The sequence below is a fragment of the Carassius gibelio genome, chromosome A4, assembly GCF_023724105.1.
Source record: "Carassius gibelio isolate Cgi1373 ecotype wild population from Czech Republic chromosome A4, carGib1.2-hapl.c, whole genome shotgun sequence".
NCBI lineage: Eukaryota > Metazoa > Chordata > Actinopteri > Cypriniformes > Cyprinidae > Carassius > Carassius gibelio.
This window is the reverse complement of record NC_068374.1, coordinates 20,911,282-20,928,813: the sequence shown is the minus strand read 5'-3', so window position 1 is coordinate 20,928,813 and position 17,532 is coordinate 20,911,282. Positions and strand designations below refer to the sequence as shown.

General features: G+C 34.6%; 1 protein-coding gene across 3 annotated transcripts; it reads right to left on the bottom strand.

The window, feature by feature from the left end:
* Positions 1–4,415: 4,415 nt before the first annotated feature.
* Positions 4,416–16,653, bottom strand: LOC127972821 (store-operated calcium entry regulator STIMATE). Of its 3 annotated transcripts, none has more exons than XM_052576652.1 (9): positions 16,328–16,653; positions 16,077–16,224; positions 12,435–12,483; positions 12,264–12,359; positions 12,053–12,174; positions 10,633–10,745; positions 9,344–9,427; positions 9,128–9,256; positions 4,416–6,104 (listed from the first exon to the last, which is right to left on the bottom strand). In XM_052576652.1, the coding sequence occupies exons 2-9, from the start codon at positions 16,219–16,221 to the stop codon at positions 6,003–6,005; spliced, it is 840 nt and encodes a 279-aa protein (XP_052432612.1). In that variant the 5' UTR covers positions 16,222–16,224; positions 16,328–16,653; the 3' UTR covers positions 4,416–6,002. The 3 variants fall into 3 exon arrangements, with proteins under 3 accessions (XP_052432612.1, XP_052432620.1, XP_052432604.1); XM_052576660.1 differs by having other exon boundaries at positions 16,077–16,247; positions 16,347–16,653; XM_052576644.1 differs by having other exon boundaries at positions 16,077–16,653.
* Between the last annotated feature and the right edge of the window lie 879 nt (positions 16,654–17,532).

The window sequence follows — 17,532 nt, the reverse complement described above, 5'->3', positions numbered from 1 at the left end:
AAATATGCTTGTAATTTTAATATTTAGATAGATAAAACATATCAAAACATATCAATCATATCATAAAACATCAAAAAGATAAGCCAACAGTTATTTTGAAATATTAGTAATAATAATAATATTATTATTTTAAAAAGTACTGAATTTAAATTTTGATTAAGCTTCAGTTTAAGAAATAAAGTCATTTATAAAATGAAAACAATTATTGTTAGCGATGTATAAAAATATATATATATAATTCCGGCAGATATTTATTCAACATCAATGCGCTAAAATAATTGTTACTGTACCATTAATAATTATTTAGTAATTAATATATAAAATGTCAATGTTTTTTTTTTTTTTAAACACTGAATTGTAATATTTTTATAAATTATTTGATCATGTGCATCCTTACTTTTGATGTCCTAATATTACTGGTGTTTATGAAAGATAAATGAGTTCAACAATAAATCCCTAAAAGTTTGTTGTTGTTTTTTTAACACTCTCTATGAGGCATGTATTTATGGTACATTAAAAAAGAATTCGTAAGGCATTGCAATAAATGCATAATGATAAACAACAACAACAACATATCTATAGTATGCTGTATCTTCACATTAATAACTACAACAACAGTTTTAATACATTATAATGATTATTTGTGGTTATAGCCTTTAAGAATATGATGATTTCTAACACATAATAAACTCATTGCATCCACTTAAGTTTTAATGGATTATATGTAGTTATAATGTGTTATAAGTCTCATATCTTGCCATTGTTTGAGATCTGCACTTATAGGGTTCGTACTCTAAAATACAAGTGCATAATATTCATTTAAACCTCCAACAGGCTTTATAATGTGGTAAGGGGGGGTCCAATAATGACAAAAAAATGACGTATCAATATTTTCTGGGAATTTTGTCAATAACCATAACTCGAGTGTGATGTTTTGCTGGTATATTGGCAGGTATTTTAACTACCAAAGCTTTTGATATTCTTTATAATTCTGTGTAGTGGTTAGTTCTGCAGGAACAACGAATAAGTTTAAATTTAGTTTTACCTTTCATGTGCATTTTTACATTTATAAGGCTTTTTTTAACCTAATTAAACATTTTGTGTTGAATTCTTAAATGTAATCAAATTCAAAAATATACTATATGGCTGTCACCAAATGAAATCAGTATTAACAAAATGTGTGTTTGCAGTGCATCTGAACTGGCATTTAGACACATTTACACAGGCTGTTTAATAGATAATATAGATAAGCTATGTAGTCTTATTACTTATATAAGAGGTCTTCATCTTCATACTATTTATTTATAAATATTACAGGTCCTTCTCAAAAAATTTGCATATTGGGATAAAGTTCATTATTTTCCATAATGTAATGATAAAAATTAAACTTTCATATATTTTAGATTCATTGCACACCAACTGAAATATTTCAGGTCTTTTATTGTTTTAATACTGATGATTTTGGCATACAGCTCATGAAAACCCAAAATGCCTGTCTCAAAAAATTTGCATATTTCATCCGACCAATAAAAGAAAAGTGTTTTTAATACAAAAAAAAAGTCAACCTTCAAATAAGTATGTTCAGTTATGCACTCAATACTTGGTCGGGAATCCTTTTGCAGAAATGACTGCTTCAATGCTGCGTGGCATGGAGGCAATCAGCCTGTGGCACTGCTGAGGTGTTATGGAGGCCCAGGATGCTTCGATAGCGGCCTTGAGCTCATCCAGAGTGTTGGGTCTTGTGTCTCTCAACTTTCTCTTCACAATATCCCACAGATTCTCTATTGGGTTCAGGTCAGGAGAGTTGGCAGGCCAATTGACCTCAGTAATACCATGGTCAGTTAACCATTTACCAGTGGTTTTGGCACTGTGAGCAGGTGCCAGATCGTGCTGAAAAATGAAAACTTCATCTCCATAAAGCTTTTCAGCAGATGGAAGCATGAAGTGCTCCAAAATCTCCTGATAACTAGCTGCATTGACCCTGCCCTTGATAAAACACAGTGGATCAACACCAGCAGCTGACATGGCACCCCAGACCATCACTGACTGTGGGTACTTGACACTGGACTTCAGGTATTTTGGCATTTCCTTCTCCCCAGTCTTCCTCCTGACACCTTGATTTCCGAATGACATGCAAAATTTGTCCAAAAGTCCAGTGCTGCTTCTCTGTAGCCAGGTCAGGCGCTTCTGCCGCTGTTTCTGGTTCAAAAGTGGCTTGACCTGGGGAATGCGGCACCTGTAGCCCATTTCCTGCACACGTCTGTGCACGGTGGCTCTGGATGTTTCTACTCCAGACTCAGTCCACTGCTTCCACAGGTCCCCCAAGGTCTGGAATCGGTCCTTCTCCACAATCTTCCTCAGGGTCCGGTCACCTCTTCTCGTTGTGCAGCGTTTTTTGCCACACTTTTTCCTTCCCACAGACTCCCCACTGAGGTGCCTTGATACAGCACTCTGGGAACAGCCTATTCGTTCAGAAATTTCTTTCTGTGTCTTAGCCTCTCACTTGAGGGTGTCAATGATGGCCTTCTGGACAGCAGTCAGGTCGGCAGTCTTACCCATGATTGCAGTTTTGAGTAATGAACCAGGCTGGGAGTTTTTAAAAGCCTCAGGAATCTTTTGCAGGTGTTTAGAGTTAATTAGTTGATTCAGATGATTAGGTTAATAGCTCGTTTAGAGAACCTTTTCATGATATGCTAATTTTTTGAGATAGGAATTTTGGGTTTTCATGAGCTGTATGCCAAAATCATCAGTATTAAAACAATAAAAGACCTGAAATATTTCAGTTGGTGTGCAATGAATCTAAAATATATGAAAGTTACATTTTTATAATTACATTATGGAAAATAATGAACTGTATCACAATACGTTTTTTGTAATAGGCCTATCAGTTTGATTATTTTGATGGTACCCTTTAGACATCTGCTGATAAGTACCTTTGCAGCCACATAAAGCATTGTCAACTCACAGTCATTACAGTACTATTAGTCTAGTATTTCTGCTAAATATCTGTTAACACTTTATTTTGATGATAAACTGACATGCTACTGTACAGACTATAATTATCTTTGCAAGTACATTGACTTTACTAACCTTAACCTAACAGTCTACTAATAATCTAATGTAAGTTAGTTGACATGCAGTTGCTTAGTAAGGGGACTTAATAGACCTAGAAATTGCTATGTCTATTGATGAGATTATATATATATATATATATATATATATATATATATATATATGTGTGTGTGTGTGTGTGTGTGTGTGTGTGTGTGTGTGTGAGAGAGAGAGAGAGAGAGAGAGAGTGAGACTTTAAGTATAAATTTTTAAAAATGTATATGTACATATATTGAAAGCTGAATAAATTAGCTTTCCATTGATGTATGGTTTATTAGGGTCAATATTTGGCTGAGATACAACTATTTAAAAATCTGGAATCTGACAGTGAAAAAAAAAAAAAAAATCCTGAGAAAATCATCTTTAAAAGTTGTCCAAATGAAGTTCTTACCAATGCATAATAATAATCAAAAATTAAGTTGATACATTTATGGTAGGAAATTTACTAAAAATCTTCATGGAACACGGAACATGTTTACTTAATATCTTAATGATTTTTGGCATAAAAGAAAAATCAATAATTTGGACCCATGCAAACGTATTTTTGGTTATTGCTAAAAATATACCCCAGCGACTTTAGACTGGTTTTGTGCTCCAGAGTCACATACATGTATATAAGCATTATGGATTCATCATAATGACTTGAGAATAGTGTTACGGTTTTGTTTGAAAAACATAGCTGCATTTGTTAAATACATAATTACTTAAAATGTACTATTGCCTACAAAGAAAACTAATTGGGAAAACATTTGGCTACTTAAAATGTGGGTGATTACTGCACTCTAGCAAGAAGTTAAACAAACCATAAAGACGATGTTATATCCAAAACAGCTGAGAAATGCAGCAACTCTAACTGCACTATAATGTCTGGTTGAGTGTGACCTGTTTCACCCGTCATCAGACCCTGCAGGTGTTCTTACCTGTGTTTGCTAACCTTAGACCCCCTTTTGTCAGAAAGGACTTTTGTTGGCTGTGGTTATAAATATACTTTTACAAAGCTCTCGAGACATGACCCTACTTAAAGGTAAAGAAAAAAATGTGAGTACATACACACACACACACACTCACACAAACACAAATATATATAAAAAAAAAGAATTCTAACCTCATATTCACCAATCATTGACTCTATGGTTCAAATTAAGTTTAATACATTTTTATAAAACAATTAGTACATAAAAAAAAAAACATTAAAGAACACAAATCTTCCCAAAAATGATTAATGTAATTTTCATTGGCTAGAAATGTCATTATAGATTGGATTTTTATTACAAGCAGCTTTGTAAAGCACATCACAACTTAAGTTTAAGTCACTCGAACTGTAGTTTTATTTGTGTACATCAAAATAAGGCATCAAGACAACATTGTTCGACAAATATCAAAAGATGTTTCTTAATAAAGTTGCATTTGTGTGCTGACATTGCTACAGTTTCGAAGAAATCAATCCAATGTAACAGCTTAAAAATTGCTACGTTTACGGTTACTGTACATATCGTAAATTTTCTACATTACACATATTGAACTGTTATTCAGCACGTTGCATTTGTAACAAAAAAATAACTGAATACTGTACAATGTTTAAAATTTACAGGTTAAAATACAACGATCATCTGGTCTTTCACTTACTGCTGAATATTTACAAATGGTTTTATAATGGTTTCATAAAAACTATTCTAGCTTGTGTAAAGAGCTGGAAACATCGTTGTAGTGTGTTTACAGCGAGGCGTTCATCACAAGTAGCAAAATGAGCCGTTTAGACTTCAAATGAAAAGTCCCTGACTGTCTGGAATTAGGAAAAACACTAGACCTCCTCGCTCCTCTCTTTTAATTCCAATCTTAGAAGTATGAACTCTAAAGGACATGGAGTATAGTGTTTCCCTTTAATAACTCATATGCTAATAATGATCTTATACTGATTATGCTGAAAAATGCACTGCTACAACTCTCAAATAACATTGACCTGAAGGATTTATTTGTTCAATATCAAGATTTTAGGTTAAAGTCGATATAAATCTATAGCGAAATATATAACTTATACATGTTGTAACTGGTCAAATGGTGAGCAGTTTAATCGCATTTTTGATTCAGAAATTCTAAAGATATGAAATTTAAAAAATACCATTGTAGTATCATTGTAGTAAAATTCCATGTAGTATCTGTTAAAATGAGCACACATTTAATACAAGTTGCATGCATAATAATTATAAAAGAATGTTAAAATGCAGTTTTGCATAAATTAAAGCATGTCAAATTGCATTACACTCTTGCATCTGCTTAAAGTTGTCAACCTTCCAGCTGCTCCAAAATCTAGTGAGCTACTTACATAGACAGCATTTTCCCCTTTAACAACTCTTATCAGAACATTTCATGTTCATATTTTTATGATCATAAATGTTGATAAAGCAACCCCCGTTCACGTAGATCCACAAAAACGACTAAAAACACTTTACGTGAACATAATACCCTTGCATGAAACACATTTTCAAAAGTTTGTGAAAACAACCACACTAGCATACGAATTTCATAAATTAAATGTTGATGCTAAATAAATACATTTCAATTTCATTCAATAATAAAAAGCATCTATCAATCTTACTCAAAATGGACAATTTTACATAGTATCGTGTCAAGTACTGAGCATTGTGTTGTTAGCTTAGCAAATGCTAACGCAAAACTCTATTGCAATCAACTGAGGACAGTCTCCAGTGTTTAGATAACATGAAAAGTTCTATTTGTGTGTTGCACTAAGTTTATCCTTAATTAGAGTGTTCCAAATCAGTCACTTAGGAATTATTTGGAAGGTAACTGGCTATGCAGGAAGTAAACACTAGGTTTAAGAACAGAGATTTAGTGCTAGTGTTTAAGAAAGTATTCTTCTAAACGCTTGTGTTCTAAACATCCATACGGACTTGTATTAAAGCCTCTTCAGCTGAGACGTGCTCTTCTGGTTCAGAACACACTTTAGCATCATCTTCATCTTCCTTTAGCAGCACCTACACAAACATAAAAACACAGTTTGAGGTCAGCTGAAGAGCCTGGCCAGATTTTACCCATGATTGTTTTCCTGTTCATGTGAGCTGGATCACTTTATAGTTGCATAAATCTACTACTGACTATAAAACCAGAAGACTAGATGCAAGGGTCGGGCAGGAGACCGACACTAGACCAGTTTTATATATTCTCGTTCATATCTGCACTCATCAAACACTCTCTTCCGCATATTTGGGTTCATTTTCTATAGCATGAGCTTATGGAAACATGTTCAAATGTCACTTGCTCCCTATGAACAAATGGATGATTTGTGAGCAGCTGGCACACATCCACAACTGGAGGAGTGAGGGAAAGAGGGATGCAAAAAATGAAAGAGGAGAAGAGGAAAACAAAGTAAAATAGAAGGCGAATACACACTGAATTGACCAAAAAATGGAAACCATTTGACCCTAGAGGTCACTGGCCTTTGGAAAAGTCTTTGGTCAAATGATGAAAATATTAAATGAGAAAATATCATTTATATAGCACAATACCACCATTCAAGAAGAAGAATACAATACACAAACACATAGTAAAACTATTCAGAAACAAACCATTCATTTTAGCTGGCAGATTTAATTTGAAATCGTAAGCAAGAGTAAAGCCAAGCCAATTAGAAATTCAACTAGTCCAGTGGTTTATAAATAGTTTTGCTTCACTGGACATCAAGTATCGTTCTGTAAAATCAAAAATTTTAATTTATTAAAGGTTCCGTTCTTTCTGATCCCATGTTTCAAACTTCAGTTAGTGTGTAATGTTGTTGTTAGAGTATAAATAATATCTGTAAAATTATAAAGCTCAAAAGTTCAATGCCAAGCGAAATATTTATTTAACAGAATTCACCTACAATGAACGACCAGTTTGGACTACATCCCTCTAGTTCCTGAAGTAATGACGTCACTAAAACAGTTTTTTGACTAACCTCTGCCCACATGAATACATAAAAAGGGGGTGTGGTTTTGTTGCGCTCCGACGGAGGAGGAGGAAGAGCTGCGTTTGTGTTTGTCACCATGTTGTCGAAATGCTGTTATTTTCATCTCGGAGTCCAATCACCTTTGTTTGGGCTTCCCAGAGATGCTGTACTTAGAGATCAATGGTTACAATTTATGTTTAACTCGGTTCCCGAAAATTATAATCCACATGTAAAACTATATGCAGCACATTTTGCTGAGGACAGCTTCCTCAAATCTCAATCAGTTTAATGCTGGATTCGCACAAAGATTATTCTTGAAAGATGGAGCAGTTCCCTCTTTGTCTGGAGAAAGCGTTGTTTATGGACCACAACCGGTAAGTGTATTTTATTAAGTTGGTGCATTTAACAGTTTCTGTAACTTATTACACAAAGGGCAATGCTGTTTAGCTTTGTTAACAAGATGGTAGGGCTGTGCAAAAAATCGAACACAATTTTCATGCACATCTCATCAATAAAAGCAATCCTGTGATTATAAGTACATCTCCAGCACGTGCGTTAAGACCAGGATTGCCAGGTTTTCAAAACAAATCCTGCCCACTTGCTTCTCAAAACTAGCCCAATCGCGTTTCCAGGAGGGCAGCGTGTGCTAAGCTGGTGTCGAATCAGAACACAGGAACCGCTGGCCCAATCAGAACTCGTTACGTATTTCTGAAGGAAGGGGTTTATAGAACAAGGAAGTCATCAGCCCGTTGTTATGACAGTGAAAACAGCGGTATACAGATAGGTGAATTGTGTGAAAAATACAGTTTTTTTACATGCGAAACATGAACACGTTATATTGCACACTGTAAACACAATCAAAGCTTCAAAAAAACACGAAAAATGGGATCTTTAATATTATACCATATATAAACTGGATAAGCCCAATAATATGGAAACTTATCAATGTAATATGAGCTGAACGGGCAAAACAATGCTGAATGTTGGTGGTTTCATTCTCTTGACGGCAATTAATTCAACACAGAAAACACATTTTAGTCTGTATGATCACTCTAATGTGTATTTTGACCTAGAAAGTCTAGGACAGATTTCATTTTGTGCATTTTTTACAATGATTTTTGAAGATGAGGACTCGGTCCAATGTCAAGTTACACATCTGTCTTCCGTCTAATTTGGATAATTTCTACATGTTTTTTTTTTTTCTTGTTTTTTCTACTTTATTCTACAGGCCTGAGACTAACCAGCTGCAGACCACTGAATTAATCCAAACTAGGATGAAATGTCCACAGGGACAGATATGCAGAACAGGGTCATTAGGATAAGGTTAAGGAATTTTTACTGACTCATTTGTCCCTGGATCTCAACACTGATTTTTTTAAACAAAGTACAAAAGAACTTCCAAGGGACTGCACATGATGATATGTTGAAAGCTTTTGCAATTCTCTTTGGTTTCCACAGAAATTACACTCTTTACCTCAATTCTTTCAAGAAGTGACCCATGAGTAAAACACGAGATTTTGTTACACTCTAAAAAATGCTGGGTTGTTTCAGCATAAATTTGGGTCAAATATGGACTAACCCAGCTGTTGGGTTACATATTTAAATGAAAATGTTAACCCAAAAGTTGGGTTAGTCCATATTTGAAACCAAAGTTTTTAAATAATCTTTTAAAGAACTACTGTACTTCTACCAAATCTGACTATTAAAATAACTTGTACAGGATGTCATATTAAAAGAACATTTTCAACATTATTACAATTTGTAAATGTTGATACAAAATATTTTTTACAGCACACAACTGTGAGCTACTTTAATCCAGGTTACATAAGGACTTGTCTACCTATAAGGCGAACTGCAAGTCAAAAGCATCAGCTACTGTAAATGTCAAATAGGAATTAGTCAATTAGCAATTATTGAAATATACTATAACTACCACACTGGCAACATCACTTTAGAAATTGCTTAGAAATGGATAAAGAATACCAAAATGTGCTATGGTTACATTTAACTCTATATTACTGCTTGATAGTGTGATGTTCAATGTGAAATAGGACATTACATGAATATTCTCACCTCAGCTTCATCATTGCTCTCGTTTGACGAAACCTCTACTTGTTTCGGACAGTCACGTGAGCCATCAAGAGATGTCATTTTCTTATATTTCCGCATTGTTAAGCTGTCCACCACCCAGAACATTATAGACTGAAACACATATTTACAGAAATAAGTTGCATTGTATTACATGAGGATGGATTGATGGATGGAATGCATTAATCTTGAATGACTCACGTTGACAATGAAAGGCACGATCAACATGACAATGGCCAACTCCAGCTGTGGGTTTGGGATGTAGTCCAGCACCACCTCCTCCAGCTAAAACACACAAACGCAACAGTTGTCAACGCTTCAAGAAATGTGTGTCCATGTAATGAATAAATAATAATAATAATAAGAAGAAGAAGAAGAAATAATCTGTATATAAAAAAAAAACGTTATAGAATGTCTAGAACACTTTACAGTGAGAAAGTATGAAATTTAATGTACTGAATATGTATTGAAATCTTAGCATGTACAATCATTCATTCTTTTAATTCATTGTCCAGCCTAGGGACAGGTCACTGGGGCAGTATAATCTGTCACTGGGGCAGCACCCTTTTAAAAGGCACACTTTAGGTACTAATATGTAGCGTTTAGGGGTAGGGATGGGCGATATATCGCATGTGATGTAGATCACTGACAAGCTACGCAAGATCGCGTTCATTATCGAAGGCGATTCATCTACAATAATGAACGCGATTTTGCGTAGCTTGTCAGTGATCTACGGCTCTGTCTATTAAATGCTGCTCCAATTGAAAGCAGGTGATGCCCATTTACCTCTAATCAGGGAACTGGCTTTACTGACGAAATGCGCGTGACAATCGCATGCGATATATTGCCCCCCGCCCCATTTAGGGGTAAATAAGGTACTAAGATGTATCTTTTAGCTTTTGTACATTAGGTTACTGCCCCAGTCACAGCTTTGAACATTTTCTTCTGAGAGTGTATTAAGTATGTATATAAATAAATACATAGCTTTTTTTCACAGAAATTAAAATACATCTATATTGAAAATCATGCACAGATAATCTATTATTCCCACACTAATCCAGATTGAAATATCATCTCCGCAGTATTTGTCCTCATTTCTTTCTTCCATACTAGTAGGATCAAAGACTATAGAATACCCAAAACGTGTCACTCATATGGTTTTCAATGGGGAAAAATGCAATGCTCAATATGGCCACTCAATCGCAGGAAGCCCCGCCTTCTAAATGAAAGAGCCAATCGCAAATCGGTAAAGTCATCGCATTGCTACAGCTGCCGTTAGAAGCGTCCTGGTTGATATAGAAACAGTCAGCGAATGTCTGAGACGTGCTCTTAGGACTGCGCATGCGCACTGACTGATCTAGCTTGAGAAAAGAAAGATAGTTTTTTTCCATCCTAGGCTTGTATTATTAAATATTGTGGAGGGAAACGATGCCAGTGGGGTGAGTCTGTGTAACAATAACAGAAAGTGTGAGTGTGTGAATTTCTCTTACATTGGTCCAACCGGGAACGAGCAGCACCAGAGTGACCACACTTTTCTCCAGAGCAACAATGAGCAAATACACGGAGCACTGAGCCAACCAGGCTGCTATCTGAGGAGGATCACCTAACAGACAGAAATAGACATTCAAATATTTACCATGTGTTACTGAGTGTTTAACACTGTAGAAATGTAGTTGCTAATGGATCAGTAGCAAAAACAAAAAAGCAAGGTAAACAATGCAAATGTTGCGATCATTATATAAGACCATAGGACCTTTCATTAAATAAATGTATATTTATTCATTTAATGAAATATCTCAGTAAATATATAAATGAATACATTCATTTAACAAATAAGTAAACCAATAAATAAACCATGTAATGTGTAATTAAATTACACATCAATTTAAACAAGTAAAACAAGTCATTTTAAAGTTATTAAAAAAAATTATATATATATATATATATATATATATATATATATATATATTTCATGAAATTTGTCAGTAAATAAGTGAATGTATTAGGTTTATTAAATGAATATGCATAGAATAAAATACTGAACATAATTTTTTATTACATTACTACATTTTATTATAATAATTATTTTTTATTGAAACCTAGAATGGCAAGTATATTGGTGCTTTTTTATTATTCTTATTAACTGTATGCCCAGAAAAGAGTTTACACAGAATCAGAAAGCAATAAACACAATGTGTATGAATAATAATAAAGTACAAAAAAAAAAACTAGAACAAAACAGAATAATAAAAACTAAAAATAATAATAAAATATAAATAAATAAATATTAATCCATTATTCAAGTGGTTTATAAGATTGTAAAACAACCTTCTGAAACCAAGTACACTGGTGCTTTTAATAAAAGATTCATTTTTTTTGTTTATATGGCACTCATGTTCTTCTATATTTAAAATAATAATAATAAATTAATATTTTTTCTCTTTTTACTCTTGAACGTTAATGAATATGAGGGAAAACAAAGTGCTGGTATTTTCATTAACTGATCAGCCTCCATAAAGCTATGGTAAATTGAACATGGCGCACAGTCAAAACAAGTATTCAACAACTGATCCAAGCAGAAATACAGTCATGAACAATTGTTTGGCCAAAATCATGTGAAACGGTGGGCGTATTCCATCTGCTTTTAGTGCAAGTGCACACATGTGAATCTACGTTTGTGTAATCTGATTTTTCTAGGTGTTTTACCAAAGAAATCCCTCAGAGGGAAAAAGCTTATGTGGGGAAACTACCCAAACATATTAGAAATATACATCATACAGCGCCCTCTGGTGGTAACAAACGGCTCAAACAGATGCATCAGCCACGTTTTATGTTTTTGTGGGGACTATACACTAGGCCCTTCTCCCCACTCTTCACCCATCAGCACCAGCTTCCATCAGTGTAACTCACCATATTCTCCAAACATCAGCAGTGTTAGCTGTCTGTGCTCCACTATCTTGGAAACAAGCTTCACCCCCATCCAGATCACCAGCATTCCCAATGTGGCATCCAAGAGGAAGTTCAACAGATATCTATAACAACACAAAGGGACCATTCGGTTTGTTTAATGCCAGGTAAAAACAATCAACTTGACAAATAATGATGCTAATAACTGACTCACAGAGAACAGGGATCTTCATTGGTGAGTGTGGACAAGAAGATATTGGCAAAATGCATAAAGAGAGCCCCAATGGCCTGCTTAGATGTATCAAAGAACCTGAAGAAGAAGAAAAAGAATGAGAGTTTGCTCTCTTTTGTTCTATTAATTTACCATAATGTTTAATATTATTACCAGATCCTCCACGATCTTCTTATTCCAACAGGCTCACGAAACCTCTTCACTGTAAAGACAAAGATGTAGAGAAACAATCCTATTGGTAAGATTGTTTTTTTGTTATGTTATGTTTTTGGAACAAGTCTCTTATGCTAACCAAGGCTGCATTTATTTCAGCAAAATCACAACAGAAACAGTAATATTACTGTTTAAAATAGGTTTTAGTGTTTTTTGCTGCTTAAAATTTATGGAAACAATGATACCACTGAAAAATTTGAAGAAACGTTGTAGTAGTTAAGAAAATATCAAGCGTCATTTATTTTAAAGAAACAGTGCAAGTGTACTTTTCTAGCAAAAACAATTCACAAAAATACAGGTTTAAAAATGGTAAAATAATGAGGTTTAGGCACTACTTCAGCCCTCATTAAAAACTTATATCACGTTGATATCAAAAATAGAAGTAACACCACTTGGATGAACTCAGGAAAAGGTTTTGTTGTGACTAAATGCCTCATCACTGCCTTTATAATCGTCTAGCACACACATGACAAAACTGAATCAAAGAAATCAGGGGGAAAGAAAGATTTTTGCGTTTAACACCAAAAATGTGTTAAACTAGCCCGCTGAAAGTCATATCTGGACGTTTTCTCAAATATGCAAGCGGTTAGTCCGTAATCAACAGCCAAACAGAAGCAGGACGATTACTGAACGCCTGAGGAAACTAACAGTGATGACGTCCGCAGAGATAAGCAGCCAAGGAGAAGCCAGGAAGTGGCCAAAATAACAAAGAGGAAGTATGTACAGTAAAAACACAAGCAGAAGCACAGCTCTCAAAGTGTTTATGAAGTACAAATGTCACTGACAGAACTACTTCTAGCTGTTTTTTTGTTTTTTTTTATGAAAACTTAATTTTTTCCTGAAAATGTAAGCTAAACCAAACTTCTGACTAGAATAAAAGAAATGTGCATGTCAGTCGTCTTATAATAACGAATGATTAGGATATTTTTCTCTAAGCACAGCAAAAAATTATCTTTAGTTTAATGATCGACAGGAACAGCACAGATCCATGGTAATGAGTAACTAGAAAGGTCAGAAGTCACTTACCATGTTTTTGGGGTTATTCAGTGTATGACCAAACAACAAAGAAAGAATTTGGGAAGAAAGAATTTGAAATCTTTTGGCAAAAAAAAAAAAAAAAAAAATGTGAGAGGCCCAATACTCACTGCCATCATGCTGGGATGTTGCTATGCAGCTGCTTAGTCCATTTTTAGCACATTTTGCTCTCTAAATGGGTCTTTATTCACTTATTTTATCATTTAATAGGTAAAAATCAAAAGATTCCTTAGAAACATATCTTCTCCTCAACAAGCCACTTGATTTGACTTCTCATTCCTGACAGTAATGTGTGACGAGTTACTAAGGTTTTAATGACTGCATCTACCACCAAATAACATTCATTTTATAAATGATCAGTAACAGTTTGAATGAAGTATTAGGTCAGATATTAACTGAACAAACAGTGTAGTGTATCTTTGGACTGAATGACCACATGACATGGTTAGATATTGGGAAAGAAACAAGTCTGGACCTTAGGGTTCAAACTTGAAAGAAGGTCACATGACTCAAACCCTCCAGCTGGAAGCAGAAGCTTGAGTTTGGGATCTGAGCATCACATGAGCTACAGGAGTCGATGTGGTTATCATGTGTTATCACACTGTTAAAGAATCTTATCTTTGAGTACTACTCAGGCCTCAGGAGTTTTATTTGTTGGAAAGCCCATGCAAATTTTGCAATAGAAAAAGAAAGTAAAAACTTAATCTTCCTCACTTTCTGCTGACTTCTCTTAGATACTGGCTAATGTCAATCAAGAAACAAATTGATCTTTAGGCAGTTTTTGCAAACTCTGGTTTGTTCATGATCCAATCAATCACAGTTGATCAAATCATCCTACATTATTTTATCACTGATTATCCTTTTGCACTGAGAAATACACAACATTACGGAAGCAAAACGGGGTGAAATTCATGTTTACTTTGAGTGACAGTCTAGAGATTTCCACTCATGTTTATGCTAATAACTTTTGAACAGTTTTTTTTGAAAATTCAAATATCATAAGGTCGCTATTTTTAACAGTTAGAAAGACCTACTTTTCAAATTCAAGTTGATTAGACAAACCATTCTCAAATAATGCGCAAATGAATTTGACAAAGAGCATGTAAAAATGCATGTGAGGTTATATCTTCGAAACGGTTTGGCATATTGACACCAAACTTGGTGTGTGTTATAACAACCATGACCTGAGGCTACCTGCCCAGTTTCAGCACTGTGCCACCTAGTGGTGAGGAGGTTAAAAAAAAATGTTGCTTCTATCTTCTGAATGGTTTGAAAAAAAAAAAACTGGTCTCTTTAGATTTGGTGCAGCATGCGGAGTCAAACCATACAAAATTTCCCCATGTCAGACATTTTTTTTCATCGGTCATTTTTATTTTTTGACGTAATATGCTATGGCGAATCATTACGAAACTCGGTATGTGTCTTCAGCAACATGCCCTGACCCAAGGCAGCAACACCTTGTGGTCAAAAGTAAAAAATTTACAAAAATGCTAATTACTTTTGCTTTAATATGCCTTTTGTAAGGAGACTGGATCATGCTGAGAACATAGATACCAATTATTCCATAATTGGCCAAACTTTCTGTGCGCCATTTTGATTTATGTTGTAAAACTAGTTTTTCAAACTCCTACAAGACCATTGGTCTGATTTTCACCAAATTTGATCATCTCTAGACCATGCTGGCACAGAGTTATGGATTTCGTGCCGATATACACAATGGTTATAATTTAATGCATCAATTTTTGGAATGATGCCAAACTGCATCGGAGTGTGCATCTCTGCAAAGCTTTGACATATTGACACCAAACTTTGTGTGTGCCACTGTCAACTCCCACAGAACACACCACATCGCTTTGACAACAGCGCAACCTATTGGTCAAATGTCATAAGCCATTAAATCATTTTACTAGAGGTTGAATTTATGATTCTCCCTTAACTAAAATCATCCAAAGGGGCTTCAATTATAAATTTCTGTAGTTGGTCTGATGTTTGCTTCTGTAGTGTTTGGCCCCGTATTTGCTGCTAGCATCTATATTTTGCATTACTTTTCTAGCTCTAGAAATCACCATTTTAAAATACCTAAAGATTTCTGTTTTCCATCACCATTTGAACTGCAAATATAATTTGTTACCAGGTGACTGTAATGCCATGCTAGTCATCAGTTCAAAAATAGACTAAATGTCCTGTTCCTCATTTGAAATGAAAATAAATGAGATGGGCACTGAAATGTGGTTTGATTGAGTGCTTATGCTCATTAAATGAAAAAGGCCTATTGTTTGTACTTATTTATTTATTTCTTCGAGTCCCGTGTGAATACCATGGGTATAGAAATATGCTAATCATTTAGTAGCCTACCAATACAATTTCACACAACACGGTGCCATAGTACCTCCATATACTACAATAGCGAAGACTGTAAACAAACAAACCCAAAGCCATGTGCCACATCATATTCATAATCGAAACAAAAGAAAAAAGAAAACACTTTAACGTCACACACAAACAATGTTTCAGTTGCGTTTGGTTTAAAAAGGGAAAGAAACTTACACATTAAAGTGCTGAAAGCCAGAACAGCCAACAGACCCTGAATAAAAACACTGAATCCGTCCATCAGAGATCCGTCCACGCAACCCTGATACTCCGGACCCACCAGATCACTCATATTACTGCTGCTCCTCCACAAAACTAACATGTTCTACGTGTAAAAATCCAAAAGTGAGTCATAAGATCCTTAGTGGAAAAGAAATCTTCGCGCAGACGACCAACGTTAAACAGATTTTCCGTTTAACTTAACTGACCAGAAAACAAAGAAATTTGTACGACAGACCGATGAACCGAGAGACCGCATGTAAAACACTGGAGCTGTTGAAGTCGCGTTGAAATTGAGCGATGTGGCATGAGATAAAGCATTTCTTTCAGGTCACTTTCTTTCCTCCTTTCTTGTTATTGAGTCAACAAGGGGGAAAGCGGCTTGTTGACGTCACCTCCTGCTGCTGAAATCTCCTGCAGCCCTTTATCCTTATCGCCAGAATATGGGAAGCCAAACACACCGAAAGTAGGATGAAACAACGCGGTAGTTCGCGCGACAGCGACTCGACAGGCAGAGAGGACGTGTTTACCAGCTCCACTGAACTGACTGAACTAATCTCATCAGCGCAGCGCTGATCAGTTAAAACAGCGTAGCAAGAACATTACGCTTTTTTCTTCTTCTAATAACGTTTTATGGCATGTGGCAAACCAACTTTTTGTGCATTTATCACCACTACCAACTAGAATGAGAAGCACTTATAAGCAACTCCCCAGGACAAACTTATTTTATTTAGTTATTTTGAATTATATTATATTATACAGAGTACAATTAGAAGTATTTTATACATTCTTAAAAATATTTTCTTAAAAAAAAAAAAAAAAAAAAAAAAAAAAATATATATATATATATATATATATATATATATATATATATATATATATATATATATATATATATATATATATATATATATATAGGTCATATGATAGCTAGGATGTTTACCCTGGACGGGTTATTGCACCAGAAGTAGGTCATCTTACATCAGTTTTTAAAAGTAAACTTATAAGAGGAAAAAAATCCCCTAGGTGTATAGTCTTTATCATTTCATATTATTATAATAAAAATGAAAAGAAAATAATCACCAAATATGTATTTTACAAAAAAAAAACAACAACAAAAAAACAAAAAAAAACAAAAAAAGAAGAAGAAGAAAAAACTGAAGTTAGGCTATTGATGGAATTCTTAGGGAAATCAATTGTTCTCAATTCCATTATATGTTACTGTACTTGTGTGATGCATCTCCCGAGCTCTTGGAACTTATAAAAAATGAACCATTCAAAAAAAATACATTTGTTTATCAGAAGTTACCACGGCAACCCCCCAAAAAAAAAAAAAAAAATGCTGCATCTCAGATTTATAAGCACTAAGTTAGTGTTGCTCAGCCTTTTTTAAACCACTTCTCAGTAAAAGGAG